Below are 16,739 nucleotides of genomic sequence, written 5' to 3' on the forward strand. Positions count from 1 at the left end.
AGCCATTGTGGCCCTCTTTACGCACTGCAGAGGCCCTATTCTTGTCAAAGTAAGCGACCTGGCTACTCTGCACATCACGAGCTGCTGGACAGACCCACTGTGACAAACTTGCCTGAAGGCTGCACCCATTTATAGGGTCATTTATCCCTCGGTCATACAGAGCATGTACAGCATTAGGCAGCCACTATATGTGGCAGCATGATGCTGACCAGATACCGTATGTACCACATTCGTGCTACATACTGCGACCTATGTGAGAGTATTAAAAGTAATGGACAGTACATGTACCATCTGGCTATGTGGGGTAATCAAGCTGTATGTACTTCATGTGATAACGGTACAACAGTTGCGGCATTGTGTATAGGGTGTCATGCTCGGACTGTCCCACAACTTACGTTGGTGAAACAGGAAGAAAGACACACACACACACACACACGCATGAATGAACACTATAGGGATATAAAAACAGCTACAAAAAAGCGACCTGAACTATCTGAGCACGCTCAGAGTACAGGGCATACTCTAGATTTAGATAAGCCACTTATGTTTGCCAGAGAAAATTGTTTCAGCGTATGCAAAATATTGGAATCCTGGTACATTAAAAGAACACAGGGAGCTATCAACAAACACCCCAAACCACTGCCTGATTGCTATGCACCATTGGTACTGGGCCATTCCACGCCAAGTGATCTAGAGGTACCACTCGACTCCCTTCCCCTGGAATTTTATGTCAATTTTTTTGGTGATTCCTTATGACTCTGAAAGCAACAGAACATTGGTCTTTTCTAACGAAATTGAAATTGATGCGGCCCCTCAAAGCTGCAGTGCTTGGCGAAAACCTATGTCGTTTTAATCAGGCAATACGGTCCATGTAGGGCACTGAGCATGTTAAAAAGCGTCTTATTTCATAGAGGAGAGTTCACTTTAGCGTACATAAGCAATTTTCACCATCGCACTCGACGCATGTGGTGTGCAGGAAATTTGCGAAGTTTATGCAAGTATACGCGTTATTTTGCAATATAAAATTCTGGAATTTCTTCCTCAATTTTTTGTCATATAGCCCGCATGCTGTAGTTTAAGCAAAAAAAAAAGCCAACCCCGCCGGTGCACTGTAAACCGCAGTAGAAAATTGGGATGTTGTGAAAATTCGACAAAATACACGTTTTTGACAGAAAAATTCTGTACGAAAAGGTTGGAATAGAAGCATTATGAAATTGCCATTCGATGCATTGTCTTCCTAGCAAGACGTAGCAAAAAAATCTCCGAAGTACTTTTTGTTAAACTCAAATAATAATTTTTTAGCTGAAGGCAACTTCACAAACATGTATGCGTGCTACGGTGCATCGTACCGAATGAACAACTGAGCGGGTTACTCACAAAACACTAGATGGAAAGAAAATACTAGGCAGTCGCATTATTGAAGAGCAAACAACGATTGCAAACACATGTTTCCCTCCTTCGAGACCCGACAGTTGTGCAGTGAGCCCTCATCAAGCTGGCCATCTTGTGCACCAACGAAACTTTTAGCCAGCTCGCGGTGTTGGTAAGTGAGAGATAAGGAAAGATGTGGTAATAGGGGTCCAATTCAGGCTTTATGGTACCGTGAGCTTGATTTTTGGCTGTGTTGCATCCGTCAGTAGAGTCGCTGACATGAGTAAAGTAATCGCAACATGAATAGTGATCAAGTATACTGCCTGCACCGAACACAAGCAGAGAATGCTTTCACCTGTGATGCACTATTGTTCCTTTCATTTTTTTGGAGCCTGATCACTGCCATGAAACAACTGTAACAAGGGATGAAGTAAGCGGTGTTTCGTGAGTTGAACTGCTCAAGTCAAGATCTAAGCCAACGAAAAGGCGAAAAGTCCCAGGCCTCCCTGAAGTCATTTTTAAGGTCTTGCTTATACACTATAGTGTGTTCACATGAGAAGCCTGTCCGGGTACGCTCGTCCATCTTTACCTGAAATAACAATCCCTGGTATGCAGGATGACTATGAAAGAAACGTTAGACCTGACCTGAACAACGCGGTACATGTATCATAGCTTCATACACAACATAAATGCCTGGAAATAGCTTATCCGGTAGTGAAAAAGATAGCACTCGTGACCAACAAAATTTTTCAATTATACGTACATCTCAACTGTTGGCGCACAGAGCGAAAAGATCGTACGCCACAGCTATTAACTAAGTTTTATATATGTGCAAGAGGAGTGGGCAGCTAAAGGGATCTCTTTGCAATACTGGAATGAGTAACAAACACATGAAAAAAAATGAAAGGAACAACAGCACATACCAAGAACTTACTGGTTAAAGCATACCCTGCTTGTGTTCGGTGCAGGTAGTACTTGATCACTGTTCATGTCGTGATTACACTACTCACGTCAACGACTTGACTGACGGATGCCACAGAGCCAAAAATAAACCATATGCTACCATGAAGCCTTAATGGACACCTACCTCCATGTCTTTCCCTATCTCTCACTTACCAGCACCACGAGCTGGCTAAGGTTTATTAGAGCACAAGATGACCAGCTTAATGAGCGCTCACTGCACAGCTGTCAGGTCTTCAAGGAGGCAAATATGTGTTTGTAACAGGGGGTCTATACGACAAAAAGTCGTGAAGAAGACATTCCAGAATTTTATATTACAAAACAATCCTAGCACAAGCGTCAACTCCGTCAAGTGAGATGTTGATAAATTGCTTACATACGGTAAGGTGAACTCTGCCTTATTAAATAGGACGCTTTTTTAACATGCTCGGTGCCTTACGTGGGCCGTATGCCAACTTAAAACGGCATAGGTTTTTGCCAAGCACTGCACCTTTGAGGGGCTCTGCACCCCATAAATTTCAATTTCGTTAGAAAAGACCAATGTTCTATTGCTTTCGGAGTCATGAGGAATCACCAAAAAAAATTGACATTAAATTCCAGGGGGTCGAGTGGTACCTCTAGATCACCTGGCGTGGAATGGCCCAGTACCAATGGGGCGTAGCAATCAGCAGTGATGGGCAGTACTTGAAGTACCAAGTACTCAAGTAGTACTTTAAGTACATTTCTGGGTACTTGTACTTTACTTTAAGTACATCTTAAATCGTGTACTTTGTACTGTACTTCAAGTACTTTTTTCCGAGTACTTTCCCATCAAGTACTCAAGTACCCAAACTTGGACTCCAGGCAAAAAGTCACAAAAGAGTATCAAAAATACATCCTACTAAAAGCGCTAAAATGACAACAAGAAGTCGAAAACACACAGATAGGGCTATCTCTGAGTTTTCGTCTTCGTGCCGTCACTTCAGCGCTTTTAGTGGGATGCGGTACATTTTACCAAAAAGGATTTTTGTGTTTTTAAATAGCACATTTGTTGAAGCACATCTATTGTTGAGAGGCTTGAAATGTGTAAAAAGTATCAACACTTCTATTATTATGTAAAACGAATGGAATACAAAGACACGCACACATTATGACATCGCAACCGGCAGCACAATGACTTGGTCCATTGTCATTTCAGTTCTCGCAATGCAGAGTTCTATGCTTTTTTATAATGTCTCCTTCATTCGCAATTAATAAGCATTTATGCATTATATATCACATTCTATGTGTGATTGCATTACATGATGAACACTCTGCAAGACACACCGTCTTTAATTTTTACATTTTACGTTTTTTTTAATTGGTCACATGGATTACATTGCAGCAGATTACAGTCGTATAAAAATGAAGGCTTATACTGTGCTTCATCTTTTTTACTTTCATCATGTTCTTTTTCTAAACAAAAAGCAGCAAGAAATTCCCAGAAATATGTAATTTCTGTTGCCTTGTACTTTTTTCTTCTTGAAATTTCCTAGTCTGCTATAGCAGAAGATTAGTACCAGAACACCACACTAGGCAGGTGATCCTGGATCAGTCAGGGTGTAATACTATTTTGCTTAATCACAGCACAGCTGCTGATTACCTTCCTACATGTAACTGCACATTATGACCTCTGATTAAGTTTATATTCACGGGTTAGCACTTAACCTAAGACTTTATGGCTCCAAAGCATTTGTCAAGAATACTCGCTAAACTTCTGCAAAAAAAAAAAAAACAAGTCACAGATGCTAAACAGTAAAATGCAAAGTGATACAAACTAAATTGGCAATGTACTTGATCAGTACTTGAAGTACTTTGCCTGGTACTTTGTACTTTACTTGAAGTACACTTTGAATTGGGTACTTTGTACTGTACTTGAAGTACTAATGATGCCAGGTACTTGGTACTTTACTTTAAGTATAATTTTGAGGTACTTTGCCCATCACTGGCAATCAGGCAGTGGCCCGGGGCGTTTCTTGATAGCTCCCTGTGTTCGTTTAATGTGTGGCGGCCCGTGTGTGATGACGAAGACGTGCCTCTGCTGCCACGCGCTACGGCGCTGGCACGGCAGTTCTACCGGCACCGTCCTAGCGTGAGGCCACGACCATCTGCCCGCTGGGACATTCCATCATCGCCGGTCAGGGCTCATGTAGAGGGACACCACCTCCTCTACATTTGGTGACCCGAACAACGAACACCATGTTCGGCATAATTCGGCCAAGTGCCATCCCAAATTACTGCAAGCCCACCTCCGAAGGTGCGGTGCAACGTTCTACCGAGGAACCGCTAGGCGACGACGTCAATTCACCGCGGCTCCACTCATCGCAACGCCCGACCGCGCCACACCATGGTCCTACCCACCTTACCCATCTACCCAGATCACGTCGCCATGGTCTCGCACTCTGCGTCACGTCGCCACACGCTTCACGATGGCACTCCTCGGGCTACCACCAGCGGCACCTTCCCGAGCATCACGCTCCTGTACCGGTCGCGGTACGCCGCTGTCGACCGCCCCACCCGCATCTGCTACGCTTGCGGTCCAAGAACCCTGCCCGCCTCGCCTTCCCACCAGGCTTCCATACAAGACACTGGCAGCTCGTCCACATGCGGTCAAGAGGCTCCGGGACCAACGTTCCACCGGGGACACGCACGGAGGCCACAGTGAGTTTTACTCCCGGTCTCCCCGTGCTTCACGATGGTCCTCCCCACAGTCTCCTTGGCGACAACACTACGAGCCCAGCGCTCACGAACCGGTCGCGGTTCTGTCGCCCCTCTCTGAATTACTAAGGCATACCTGCCCTCACACCGCCCCTGGAACCCGCCCGGTCAGCGCTTGCCCGCACCAACCATTCTGCTGCTACTGCGATTTCTGAACAAGTCGTCCCTGTTCCACGTGTCGCCCGTCTTCCTCCTCTTCATGTATCGACGCGGACCCCAACCGCTAGCTCTACACCGCTCCGCGTCTGAGGGGGGGAGTGATGTGGCGGCCCGTGTGTGATGACGAAGACGTGCCTCTGCTGCCACGCGCTACGGCGCTGGCACGGCAGTTCTACCGGCACCGTCCTAGCGTGAGGCCACGACCATCTGCCCGCTAGGACATTCCATCATCGCCGGTCAGGACTCATGTAGAGGGACACCACCTCCTCTACAAATGTACCAGGATTCCAACTGTTTGCGTACGCACGAACAATTTTCTCTTGCAAACATAAGTGGCTCATCTAAATATAGAGTATGCCCTGTATTCTGAGCATGCTTCCATAGTTCGGATTGCTTTTTTGTAGCTGTTTTTATATCTCTATAGTGTTCATTCATTATCGCAAGGTGAAAACACAGACACAGCAAGTAGGCTGCATGGTAATGTGTTTTTTTAATTGGCTGACGGCATGTGAAAGCCATTCCCTATGGCATTGTAATTGCTCTCGCCTGCTGTATGTTGACAAATAATAACAGATTACACAAAATTTTACAAGAATAGGACCTGTACTATGCTGCTGTGGTCACAGGACATTCTGCGAAGAAAATGCGATGATGAAGACCCCCCACTGAGCAGGGACTACTCCCTACCAAATGAATGCGTTCCATCTCATTTTGTCATTGAAACAGGATGTCTATAAAACTGGAATTATCAGGAAATTGCAAGCAACACAACTGGAAAAGTCAAAGAAGTGCCAGATAATCTGGTAAAAAAAAGAAAAAACAGGATTTATGAGTTTGGGAAATTGGGACAGCTATTACAGCCACTGACGACTGGTGAGCACAGATCGTGCTATGCAATCTCCAATGGAGGGATAATTAAAACGTAAGAGTCGATTCATTGGCCTTGGGGAAAAAACAAAAAGGGGGTGGGGGCGCCATATTACTATTAAGCGTCCACAGGTACTAGCTTTCATCAGTGGCTACTGGCAAGTGCTTATTTTATAACAGAATATACTGAAAACTAAAATAAGGTCTCATTCAAATCCACCAGTTTTTTTTTCGCCAGAAGAAAGTCACATGCATTGTTGTAGGCAACCTTAATTTATTTTAGTGTGAGGAACTGACACCTTCACACCTTGCATGCCTTCACTGTACTATACAAAGGGAGAGGGGACACTATTATACTTCTTGTTAATGAACATCAAAAATGTACCTGTGCAAAAACTAAAACAAAACCTTGTTGAATGAAATGGGAACTTATCAGCTGCAATTTCATAGACACCCTGTGAAACTTATCAGTCATCAAAATAATCTGCCTCAATTACTTCGTGCCTCTCCTGTCACTAGTCGTCACGCCTTCTTCACATAATGACCGGTGGCGGACAAAGGCACAAAGCAATTGAGGTCCATTACATAGACGAGAATAGGGCCCCAGATGTTGGATTGGGACAGCCACAATCTACTTTCAAGTTCCTGTGCAACTGCCTTATAAACCAGTTGTGAGCCCCTTCTCAGTCCTGGCCCACAGTTCCGGACCCTTTGGAAAGAACATTTCTGGGGTGGATTGTTAAGATACATGCCAGAAGAAAGAAGATGAACGGACCAAACACACCAGTGATTACACAGTCACGGTGATTACAACAAAATTAAGGCAAATGTGGTGAAAGACTGCATTCAGTGACAACCATGGTCTTGGTACTATTGCAAAGTATGAACTGGAAATGGTGCAAGCTTTTCTTTTGGTCTTTGGAACTAAAACTGTGCACAACCAACTGACTGCTTTCCAATAAGTGACCAGCGTGGCCGCATGCTTTCTCATACATATGGAAGACAATACTGAGTAGCAACCGTGGTCATTTACCTGAGAGCTGACAGTGAGTAGACGCTTCCAACGCTTCTGTCTGGGTTGCTTGGTGTCGGCGGTGTTCCTGCCCTGCTGTCGGACTGTTCCACTTCAAACTGCAGCTGCGTATAGTATTTCATATTTAACACTAGAAATCGACTGCCAAGATGGGTCATATAATTACTCTCGAATAAACCGTTCCACTTTGCGAGAGAACACGAAAGCGCGACAAGAAAATTATCATGCGAAATTGTACCGTTTGCATTCAAGGATGCAATGGGAAGGAGCCGGTTGCGTCATCAACTGTCCCTTTCAAGCTCTGTGAATTATTTGCTGTCTCTACAACCATCCGGACGCGTGACCTGTCAGCAATGGTGTCAGCCACTGAAAGTTCTACATAATCCTGAAAGTCCTCGTCGAATATCTACAGGAAATCACATGGGTGCCTTTTAGCGATCAAGCAGCAAAGTAAAAACAAAATAAAAGATTAACCTACCTGGTATCTAGTCTGTTCAACTGTTGCAAAGGGGCCCAAAACGCTGCAGGACGCAACGGCTGTCCGTAGCCCGGCAAGGCTAGGCGTCTCCAGCATACATTTTCTCTTAACCCCGTCCGGCACAACTTCAACGAGGCATGTAACCTCCGCCATTCATACAGTTTTACGAAGATGGTTCGGGGTTTCTTCTCTCGACGTATTATCGACGAACACGAGCGGGGTAGAACGGAACAAACAAGAACTGAACGCACGCGTTCCTCGCCGCCGTCAAACTTGCGGGCACTTGCAAGAGCATTACGTGTTGCTGTTGCCAGACTACCAAGAGAAAACGAAACTCTTTAACGCTTGTAACGCAATGCATCTTAAACTCGGTGCGATGACACATAATCCCGACTCTGGTTGCCACACTCAATCATTTCGTCGAAAATTTCCAGAAATTTTCTAGAAAGACGTTGGTATCACGTGAATATGGCTCTACCACTGCTAATCATCGCTCCCCTATCCTCACATCGTGGTGATCGGGAGCGTCACTGCATCGCTTTCGCTTTCGGGGGCTCGGGCGTTATAAACATTCGGCTTCGAAGTTCTTCTTGACAACCGCATTGCTCGCTCGTCCACCCAGCGATGTTACAGCTCTAAACATGTAAGTATATATCCTGAAGCACTAGATACGCTTTCGATTAACATGCAATGAATATAGGGATAGTTTTGTGAAGTCGTCAGTGGCGAACCTGAGGCATTGTACAGTCCAGTGATTTATCCAGACCCCCCCCCCTCCCCCCCACATCAAATGTTCAGTGACATTCCCCTTTTTCAGCTGTGTGCTCCCTACAGGGGGTGCCCTTGTGATTTTAGCTTTACACACATGTCGTTAATATGTTCAGTTGTAATGACGTAACTATAATAATGACCCCCCCTCCCCCAACTTTTTCTAACATCCCTCTGTGCTTGGAAGTCTGGATAAACCACCGTTGTACAGAGTGTTTTCAAGCAGGTAAAACAGACAGGTGCAGGTAGAAAAAAGGGTGCAGCGCACTGATTTTTCTGGCAAAAGATGACTATATGACCGGTCTGTGAATACATCCACATTCTGTTTCAAATCAACCGCTGCTGTCGTCTCTTTCCTCTAATGTCAAGTGAGTAGAGATCATGCGTGTAGTTAACCCTCAAGGGCTTGTTTTAAATATTAGTTACAGCGACGCCACGTGAAGTCTAGTAGCATTAAACAACATTTTTAAGAAGAATTATACGCAATAATTCTCTGTTAAGGAACTATTCATCTCATCGTTGTTTAAGTCATCAATGATGTTGGTGAAACTGCCCAGTAAACAGCAGTAATTTTCTGGCATACAATCCTTGCAGTTCAACTCATTCCTCATTTGTGGTAACTCTTGTGTTAATAAATCATGGCAACACAACTGCAGGGTGAAGACCACTGACGCATGTGTCCCGTAGAAGACTGCACGTGCACTTTCTCATGCCTGGGGTGCGCCACTTTTGCTGCCCATGATGCAACTGGAAGACTGTGACCCTAAAATGTCTTTTCCGACACTTTCGCACGTGCCATGGACATGAGGGCAACTGGGTGTGCGGTTTAAATCAGTGCATGAGAACCTTCCAACGGTACTCAGCATACCGACGACATGTTACACACCAGCATAAAAGTCTGCTTGAGGAGGACGCAGAGGAAACTTCCCATGAACCACAAGCAAGTCTTCATGGTGAGCCAGAGACCAGCAGCCCTGGACCCAGTGACCAGGTTGATCATGAACAAGACCCTGAGACAGACTGCGGAGTTCTAACACGAGACAGTGTGAAGGAGTTTGCTCTGCTAATTCTCAAATGGAAAGAAGGGAGGCGTATACCAGATTCCACTGTCAATGAAATTGTGAATGATATCATGCTGTACATTCAAGGACTGCTTGAACAAGGCTGTGCGAGTGACATTCAAGAAAGATTGACATCAGTTGTGGAGCAGAGTATGGAGCAGTTGAGCACCAAAAATGGCCGGGAGTCCTATTGGAAGTTGTTCTTGCCGTTTGTGGAGCCACGCACGATTGTCCTCGGGCAAACTGAAAACGGTGCGACCAATGTGTGCCATTACGTCCCAATATGTGAGGTATTGAAACATCTGCTGCAGTCCCCAGGTATGGCTGAACAACTACGCCCATCAACATCACACAATGGTTATCTCACATCGGTGTTTGATGGAACAGCATTCCATGATCACGCATACTTCCGTGGGGACAAATCGAAACTGTGCATACAGCTATATAGCAACGAGTTCGAAGTATGTGACCCTCTAGGAAGTAAAAGAGAACTGCACAAACTGATGGCAGTGTATTTCTCCATTCTAAACTTGCCACAGAAATCTAGATCATCACTTTTGAGCATCCACCTTGCTCTGCTTGTGAGGGACAAACATGTCAGTACGTACGGGCTGAACAGCATTCTTCGCCCACTTTTGGAAGATGTTGTCCGTCTTGAGACTGAAGGCATTGAGGTTGAAGGTCATCCGATAAAAGGAACAGTATTTGTAGTTACCGGGGACAATTTATCACAACATAGACTTGGTGGATTTAAGTGCAGTTTCTCGCATGGAAGGATCTGCAGATTCTGTCTGGCTCTTCGCCATGAAATCAGCATCAAGCATATTGAACAGGAGTTTGTACTCCGTACACCTAGTGGTCATCAACATCATTTAACAATGCACAATGCTGGTGCACCCACAGTGTCACTTTACGGTGTAAGAGAGCCATGCGAACTGACGTTTTCCGGATTTGATCCTACGCAACACTTGCCACCTGACGTCATGCACGACATTCACGAAGGGGTCTTGCCATTTGCTATAAAACACATACTTTCAAACCTCATTTCTTTAAATTTTTTCTCCATTGATGACCTCAACAAGGAAATAATTCATTTTGGGTACTCCACATATGACAACAGAAACAAGCCACAGCCTGTGTCAAGAGAATTCATCCATGGCACCGGAAGCATGAAGGGAAATGCTAGTCAATTTTTTTGTTTTTTCCGGCATTTGTCTCTCTATGTGGGAGATCGTGTACCCTCTGATTGTCCTGCATGGAAAGTATATACACTACTGAGGCAGGTAGTTGACCTGATAATGTGCAGAAGGATCCCTGTGTCCTGTGTACCGTACTTGCAGCGTCTCATTTATTTCTTCTTGATGGACTTTCACAGCCTTTTCCCATCTGTTGCAACACCACCCAAGATGCACTACCTAATTCACTATCCTTCATATATCTATAGGTATGGACCTCTAATCAACCTATGGGCAATGCGCTTTGAAGCGAAGCACCAATACTTCAAAGACATTGCGCGCAAAATTCGCAACTTCAGAAACATAACTTTTAGTCTGGCTACAAGGCATCAATACCTGCAGATGTACCTCTTCTCACAATCCCACTGCGAAGCCAAGTTGACCACAACTGGAAGCAGACCTTGCATCCTTGAGCACGTACCTGACGTTTTAAAGAATTTTCTATGTGCTGAGAACATCAGTTCTGATAATATAATTGTGGTGAAGTCCATAACAGTTGATGGCGCTGTGTACTCATCAGGCTCTGTTCTTGTGCGCCACATTAGTGATGATGAGCTCCCTGTGTTCCTCCAGCTATGTGACATTTACACGGTGAACCGCCTGGTACTTGGTGTTGCACAAGTTCTCGAAACACTTGAATTTGACAGACATTTTCACGTCTATGTTGTGCAGTCTACTTCTCAGCACACAGTTGTGAGGGACCTTCAGAACATTGAGAGTGAGCAACTTTTCCTACACAGACAAGGCAAGGCATGTGATAAATGCTCGTCATGCACTGCATTAGGAAGATGTGCTAATGTATACACATAGGGTGTGAACTAAGCCAAAGTATGTGTGAATTTCGGGGTTGGGAGAACTCGTCACAAGCCAACTGGTCATAGGTGAACTCGTCAAGTGCTGCAACTCATCACAGTGCATCTCGTACGAGGAACTACCGTCACGCCGGAATAATCGTCACAGTGGACCTGCCACCTGCTCACCGCACCGTACTCCCCAACATGTGAAATACGTAAAAGGCTCTCCTGACCTAACCTTGGTCAGTCTGGACGGGTGCATATTCTATATGAGCTGACCCACTTTCCAGCATGTGAAATAGTAAAAGGCTCTTTTGACCTAACCTTGGTCAGTCTCGATGGGTGCATATTCTACATGAACTACGGCGGTCTTCGGAATCCGGGTTCGCGGAGGTGTGGGTCGGGCACTGGACTAATCCCTTTGGTAAAACACAGTGAAACGCATTCCCTTTGGAACGGGGTCAACCTTGCAACCAGTGTTCCGGTGACGAACCGCCCCCTTGACAAGTGTTCCGGTGACAAAAGGACCTTGTACCAGAGGGCCGATGTGACCAATTATCCTGTGACGAGTGGGATTGTGACGAGTGGACCGGTTCCCATGAATTTCTACTGTGCTGTGCACTATTGCTCTGTTGCCCTTATTTACAGATTTGACAATTCTTGCAAAAATGTAAAAAGTGAAATATATTTCATATTTCTTCACATTAAACTGCATCATGTATTAATCATGTTGTGCCAAATCAAGTAAGGGCATTTTCAAGAGGACATGGACATAGATTCTCACACTACCAACATGGTGATTCATAAAGGTTGCACACTTTACACCCCTAGCACACCCTAATCGCATGTATTACCTCCCTACACCCAATTTACACTCACCTCTGGTAGGATTTTTGTTGAATGAGTGTACTAACGGTGTAGGTAGGGTGTATATGGCAAAATACACCTCTCTTACACTGACATGGGTGTAAAAAAATTTAGTGTGTGATTGTCAACGAAGAGGGTATGTGGCTCACCGATGAATTCACTCGCTCCCACTTCCTTCGTAAAATGTTGCAACCACAAGACCTCTTTAGTTGCGTGGCACATTGCGATATACTCCGCTTCGACTGTTGACAGTGCGGTTGACGTCTGCTTTTTGCTACTCCAGGATACCGCTGCACCTGCTAGCGTAAAAACGTAGCCACTGAAAGAACGTCTGTCAACACAATCAGTCGCCCGGTCTGCGTCGCAGAAGGCTTGAATTTGCTTCCCAGCCTTTGAAAACGTTAACGCAACGTCTTTCGTTTGTTTGAGATAGCGTAGCATGTGCTTCAATCCGCTCCAATGCTGTTCGGTAGGCTTCACATTAAACTGACTCATATATGACGCTGCGAATGCCAAGTCAGGTCTCGTCCCTCCAGCTAAATAAAGTAGCCCTCCAATCGCTTGACGGTACTGATGAGACAATGCATTCGCTGCCTCGACGTCATCACACGCTTTCTTGTACTTCATTCCTGGATCTAGTGGTGACGAAGCTCCCCTCGCATCTTTCATGCCAAAGGTTTCCACGAGCTCCTCAGCATACTTCGTTTGGTCCAGGATCAGGCTTCCGTCTTCATTTCTTCTGATTCTCATAGATAGTATGTGGCTCGCTTCACCAAGGTCCTTTACTTCGAATGCACTTCGCAGTTTCTGCTTAAAGTACTCAATTTTCCTCTCCGTCTTCGCTAGGATGAGTATGTCGTCCACATACACACCTATAATGAGGTCTTCACAAAAGTAAACGCAGGGATCTGCTTTTGACCTTGTCATGCCTTCGTTCTTTAGGAGTTCGTCCAATCTTATGTTCCACTCCCTCCCTGATTGACGGAGTCCATAAAGACTTTTCTTTAACAGGCAAACGTTGTCCTGGTCTTCTTTACACAAGATAGTGGGTTGCTCCATATATATGGTTTCCTTTAGAATTCCGTTCAGGTATGCTGCTGTAATGTCAACCTGATGTATTTTCCAATCTCTCTCAATTGCAACCGCAAGGAGTATCCGTATTGACTTCATCTTTATAACGGGTGAATAAGTTTCGTTGAAATCAATTCCTTGGACTTGAGAATAGCCACAAGCGACAAGTCGTGCTTTGTACCGTTGTAGATTCCCGTTCTCGTCATATTTCTTTCGAAATATCCACTTGCATTTGACAACTCCTTGATCGCGCGGTCTTGGGACAATTTCCCACGTACCGTTCCTCTCTAGATTTCCCAGTTCTTCATCTATGGCCTCCTGCCAATAATTGCCATCAGGCATCGACAATGCTTCTTCCAAAGTGATAGGATCGGGAATAGCGTCGGCTTGTGAGACCGTGTAACAGTAGTTTGGCCGTGGTTTGTTCGCTAGTCGTTGAGATCGTCTTGGTAGCTGTTCTACTTCGTCCTCCACTAGACCTGCTTCATCGACGAGCTCTTCGTCTCTGTTTGCACATTGGCATGTCACTTCTTGTTGTTCGGGTTCTCGTATAGGAGTCTCCTTTGGGGCCTCGTCTTCGTCGTTGACTTCAAGATTTACGACTACGATTCCGTCGTCGTTACATGACTCCGCAGTCACTGGCTCCGTGACTGTTTCGACAGTCTCGGGTTTGCAGGGAAATATGCCTTCGTCGAAAACAACATCACGGCTCAAGAAGAATTCATCATTCTTCATGTTCCACAGTTTGTATCCTTTGACACCTTCAGGATAACCTACAAGAATGCATTCGACCGCTTTGGGGTCCAACTTCGTCTTTCTGCGTTGTCTCTGCTGTACTGCCCAAGCTCGACATCCATAGACTCTGAGGTAGTCTATTTTGGCCTCTCGGTTGAGCCATAGTGTTTCCGGCACTTGATGGTTGACGGCTTTTGAAGGACACTTGTTACGTATGTGCGCTGCTGTATCGAGCGCATGTGCCAAAAGTGTTTTAGTCATGCCGGACTCAATCAACAGACATCTCGTCATGTCCATCAGCGTTTGGTTGTATCTCTCAGCTATACCGTTCTGTTGCGGTGTCCCAGGCATTGTCAACTGTCGTGTTATCCCGTATTTCGTCAGGTATTGTTTGAAGTCTTCTCCAACATATTCGCCACCGTTGTCGCTTCGAAGGGTCTTGATGGTAGTGCCGTGAAGATTTTCCACCATCCGTCTATACTCATCAAACTTTTTAAGGACTTCGTTCTTCCTTTTCATAGGGTACACGACTGCGTATCTGGAGTAATCATCAATAAAAGTCACGAAATACTTCGAACCTCCTTTCGAAGTTGGTGTCACACTCCCCACGTCTGAGTGGATCAGTTCTAACGGCGCTGTAGCTCTCACTGTGACGTCGCTGGTCGGAAAACTACTTCTCCTGAGCTTGCCTTCCACACACGTCGAGCATCTTCCTTCATCGCTCCTGAAGCTTTCTGGACAGAGCTGGTATACGGCATCCAGGTGGAGATGGCCGAGTCGACGGTGCCACAACGATGCATCTGCAGTACAACCACGTTTCGATAGCCTCGATGACGAGCACAACTCTTCTACCGTGTATAATCTTCCCGACCTTGTTGCCGATAAGATGGTCTCACCGTTGCTCCGTCGCACTTCTGCTTTTCCATTGTGGAATGTTACTTTGAAATTAAGTTCCTCAATTTTCCCTACAGATAGGATGTTGCCGTCTAGCTCGGGTACGTACAGCACGTCCTTGAGAGTTAAGAAATTCCCACCGTACTCTTCTTTTAGTTGGAATTTCACCTCGCCAAGTCCGAGGACTTTCATTACGTCTTGATTCGCTGTGTGTACAGTAGATTCATATGGCTGGAACTCCACGAATTTCGTCCTATTTGATGTCATATGGTCTGTAGCTCCGCTGTCCATGTACCAAACAGCATGACTCCCAGATCTTGTATCTGACACCGATAATGATGCGTGAATCACCTTTTTCGGTTGTCGTCGTCCTGTTGATTTCTGCGGTGTGGCGTCGTCATCAACCTCTTCACAGTGTTTGGCGATGTGTCCCAGTTTCCCGCAGGCGAAGCATCTCACACGTCGTCTTCCAACATCGTATCTTACTTTTTGAAAACTCTTCATTCCACGGCCTCGAGAGGACGGTTTCCCTTCAGACATGTTGGACATGTTGTCGCCTACTGACTTGTTGGACATCATCTCAGCTTCCCGTTTGGTGAACAGAGCTCTTGCTGTACCATCACTCTCCGTCGTCTGCCCTTCATCTCGACGTTTCTTGCGTTTTTCCTCGACCAAGAGTCTTGCCTTCACTTCCTTAGCGGTGAGTGTGGCTTCGTCCTGCTCCAACTTGAGGATGAGGGCTTCGTAAGATTCCGGCAGTCCCATCAGCATGACAAGCGCAACCTCTTTATCAGTGAATCCGTATCCACCGTTACTCAACTTGCGATGTAGGTCCATCAAGCGGCTCAGGTACTCCTTCATCGGTTCATCGTCTTTCTTCTGGACATTCATAAAATCTCGCAGGAGTTGTAGGACGTGCAGCAATCCGTATTTCGTGTGAATTTCCCGAAGGATTTCCCACGCTTCCTTCGCGGTTGTGCAAGTGCCAATGTCGTCCAGATAACTGTCCTCTACTACAAGGAACAGGAAAGTGAGGGCCTTGTTATTGTGTTTCCTCTCCTCGTCTGTCATTTCTGAGCCGGAGTATCCAGGATCCACTGCTTCCCAGCAATTCTTTTGTACGAGTGCAGCTTTCGTCCTAATCGACCACGAATGGTAGTTCTCTGAATTCAGTTTCATGATCTTGAATTCGTCGCTGAAAGCCATGACTGCTGAATCTTCTCTGGTTTGACTGTCGCCCCGTCTCGGTATGCGTCGCTCAGAATCGCTTTGTCGTCCCAGGCACTACTTCTGTGTTCCTGGCGTCTGGCTTCGCTAACGTCGCTTCGGGCTTCGGTCGCTATCTTCACTTGCGTCCTGGACTGTCCTCTTCACTTGCGTCCTGAACTGTCGTCTTCTCTTGCATCCTGACCTGTCGTCTTCACTTGCGTCCTGGGCCCATAACCTGTTAGCGCTGCGCAGGTATGAGTAGACAGAGGCCACAGCAAGAGTCGAACAAGGAACGACTTTACTCGTGAAGGAAAAGGGAAAAAGTAAAGGAAAAGCGTGTCACGCGAGACACGCAGTGTGCGCAAGATGAAAGTGAACAAACACGTGAGCATACATCAGACGAACACGAAAACGAAACTAGACAACACATTGTGTAAATATATCTAACAGACCACTCGGAACTCCTAGAAGGCAACCAGGAAAAGACGGCACTTACGTACC

General features: G+C 45.7%; 1 protein-coding gene across 1 annotated transcript; it reads left to right on the forward strand.

Moving 5' to 3' along the window:
- The first annotated feature begins 9,210 nt into the window (after positions 1–9,210).
- On the forward strand, positions 9,211–11,478 carry LOC135389426 (uncharacterized). The gene has a single exon (XM_064619475.1). The coding sequence runs from the start codon at positions 9,211–9,213 to the stop codon at positions 11,476–11,478; it is 2,268 nt and encodes a 755-aa protein (XP_064475545.1).
- The last annotated feature ends 5,261 nt before the right edge of the window (positions 11,479–16,739 follow it).

This window comes from Ornithodoros turicata, chromosome 3 (genome assembly GCF_037126465.1).
Source record: "Ornithodoros turicata isolate Travis chromosome 3, ASM3712646v1, whole genome shotgun sequence".
Taxonomy (NCBI): Eukaryota; Metazoa; Arthropoda; class Arachnida; order Ixodida; family Argasidae; genus Ornithodoros; species Ornithodoros turicata.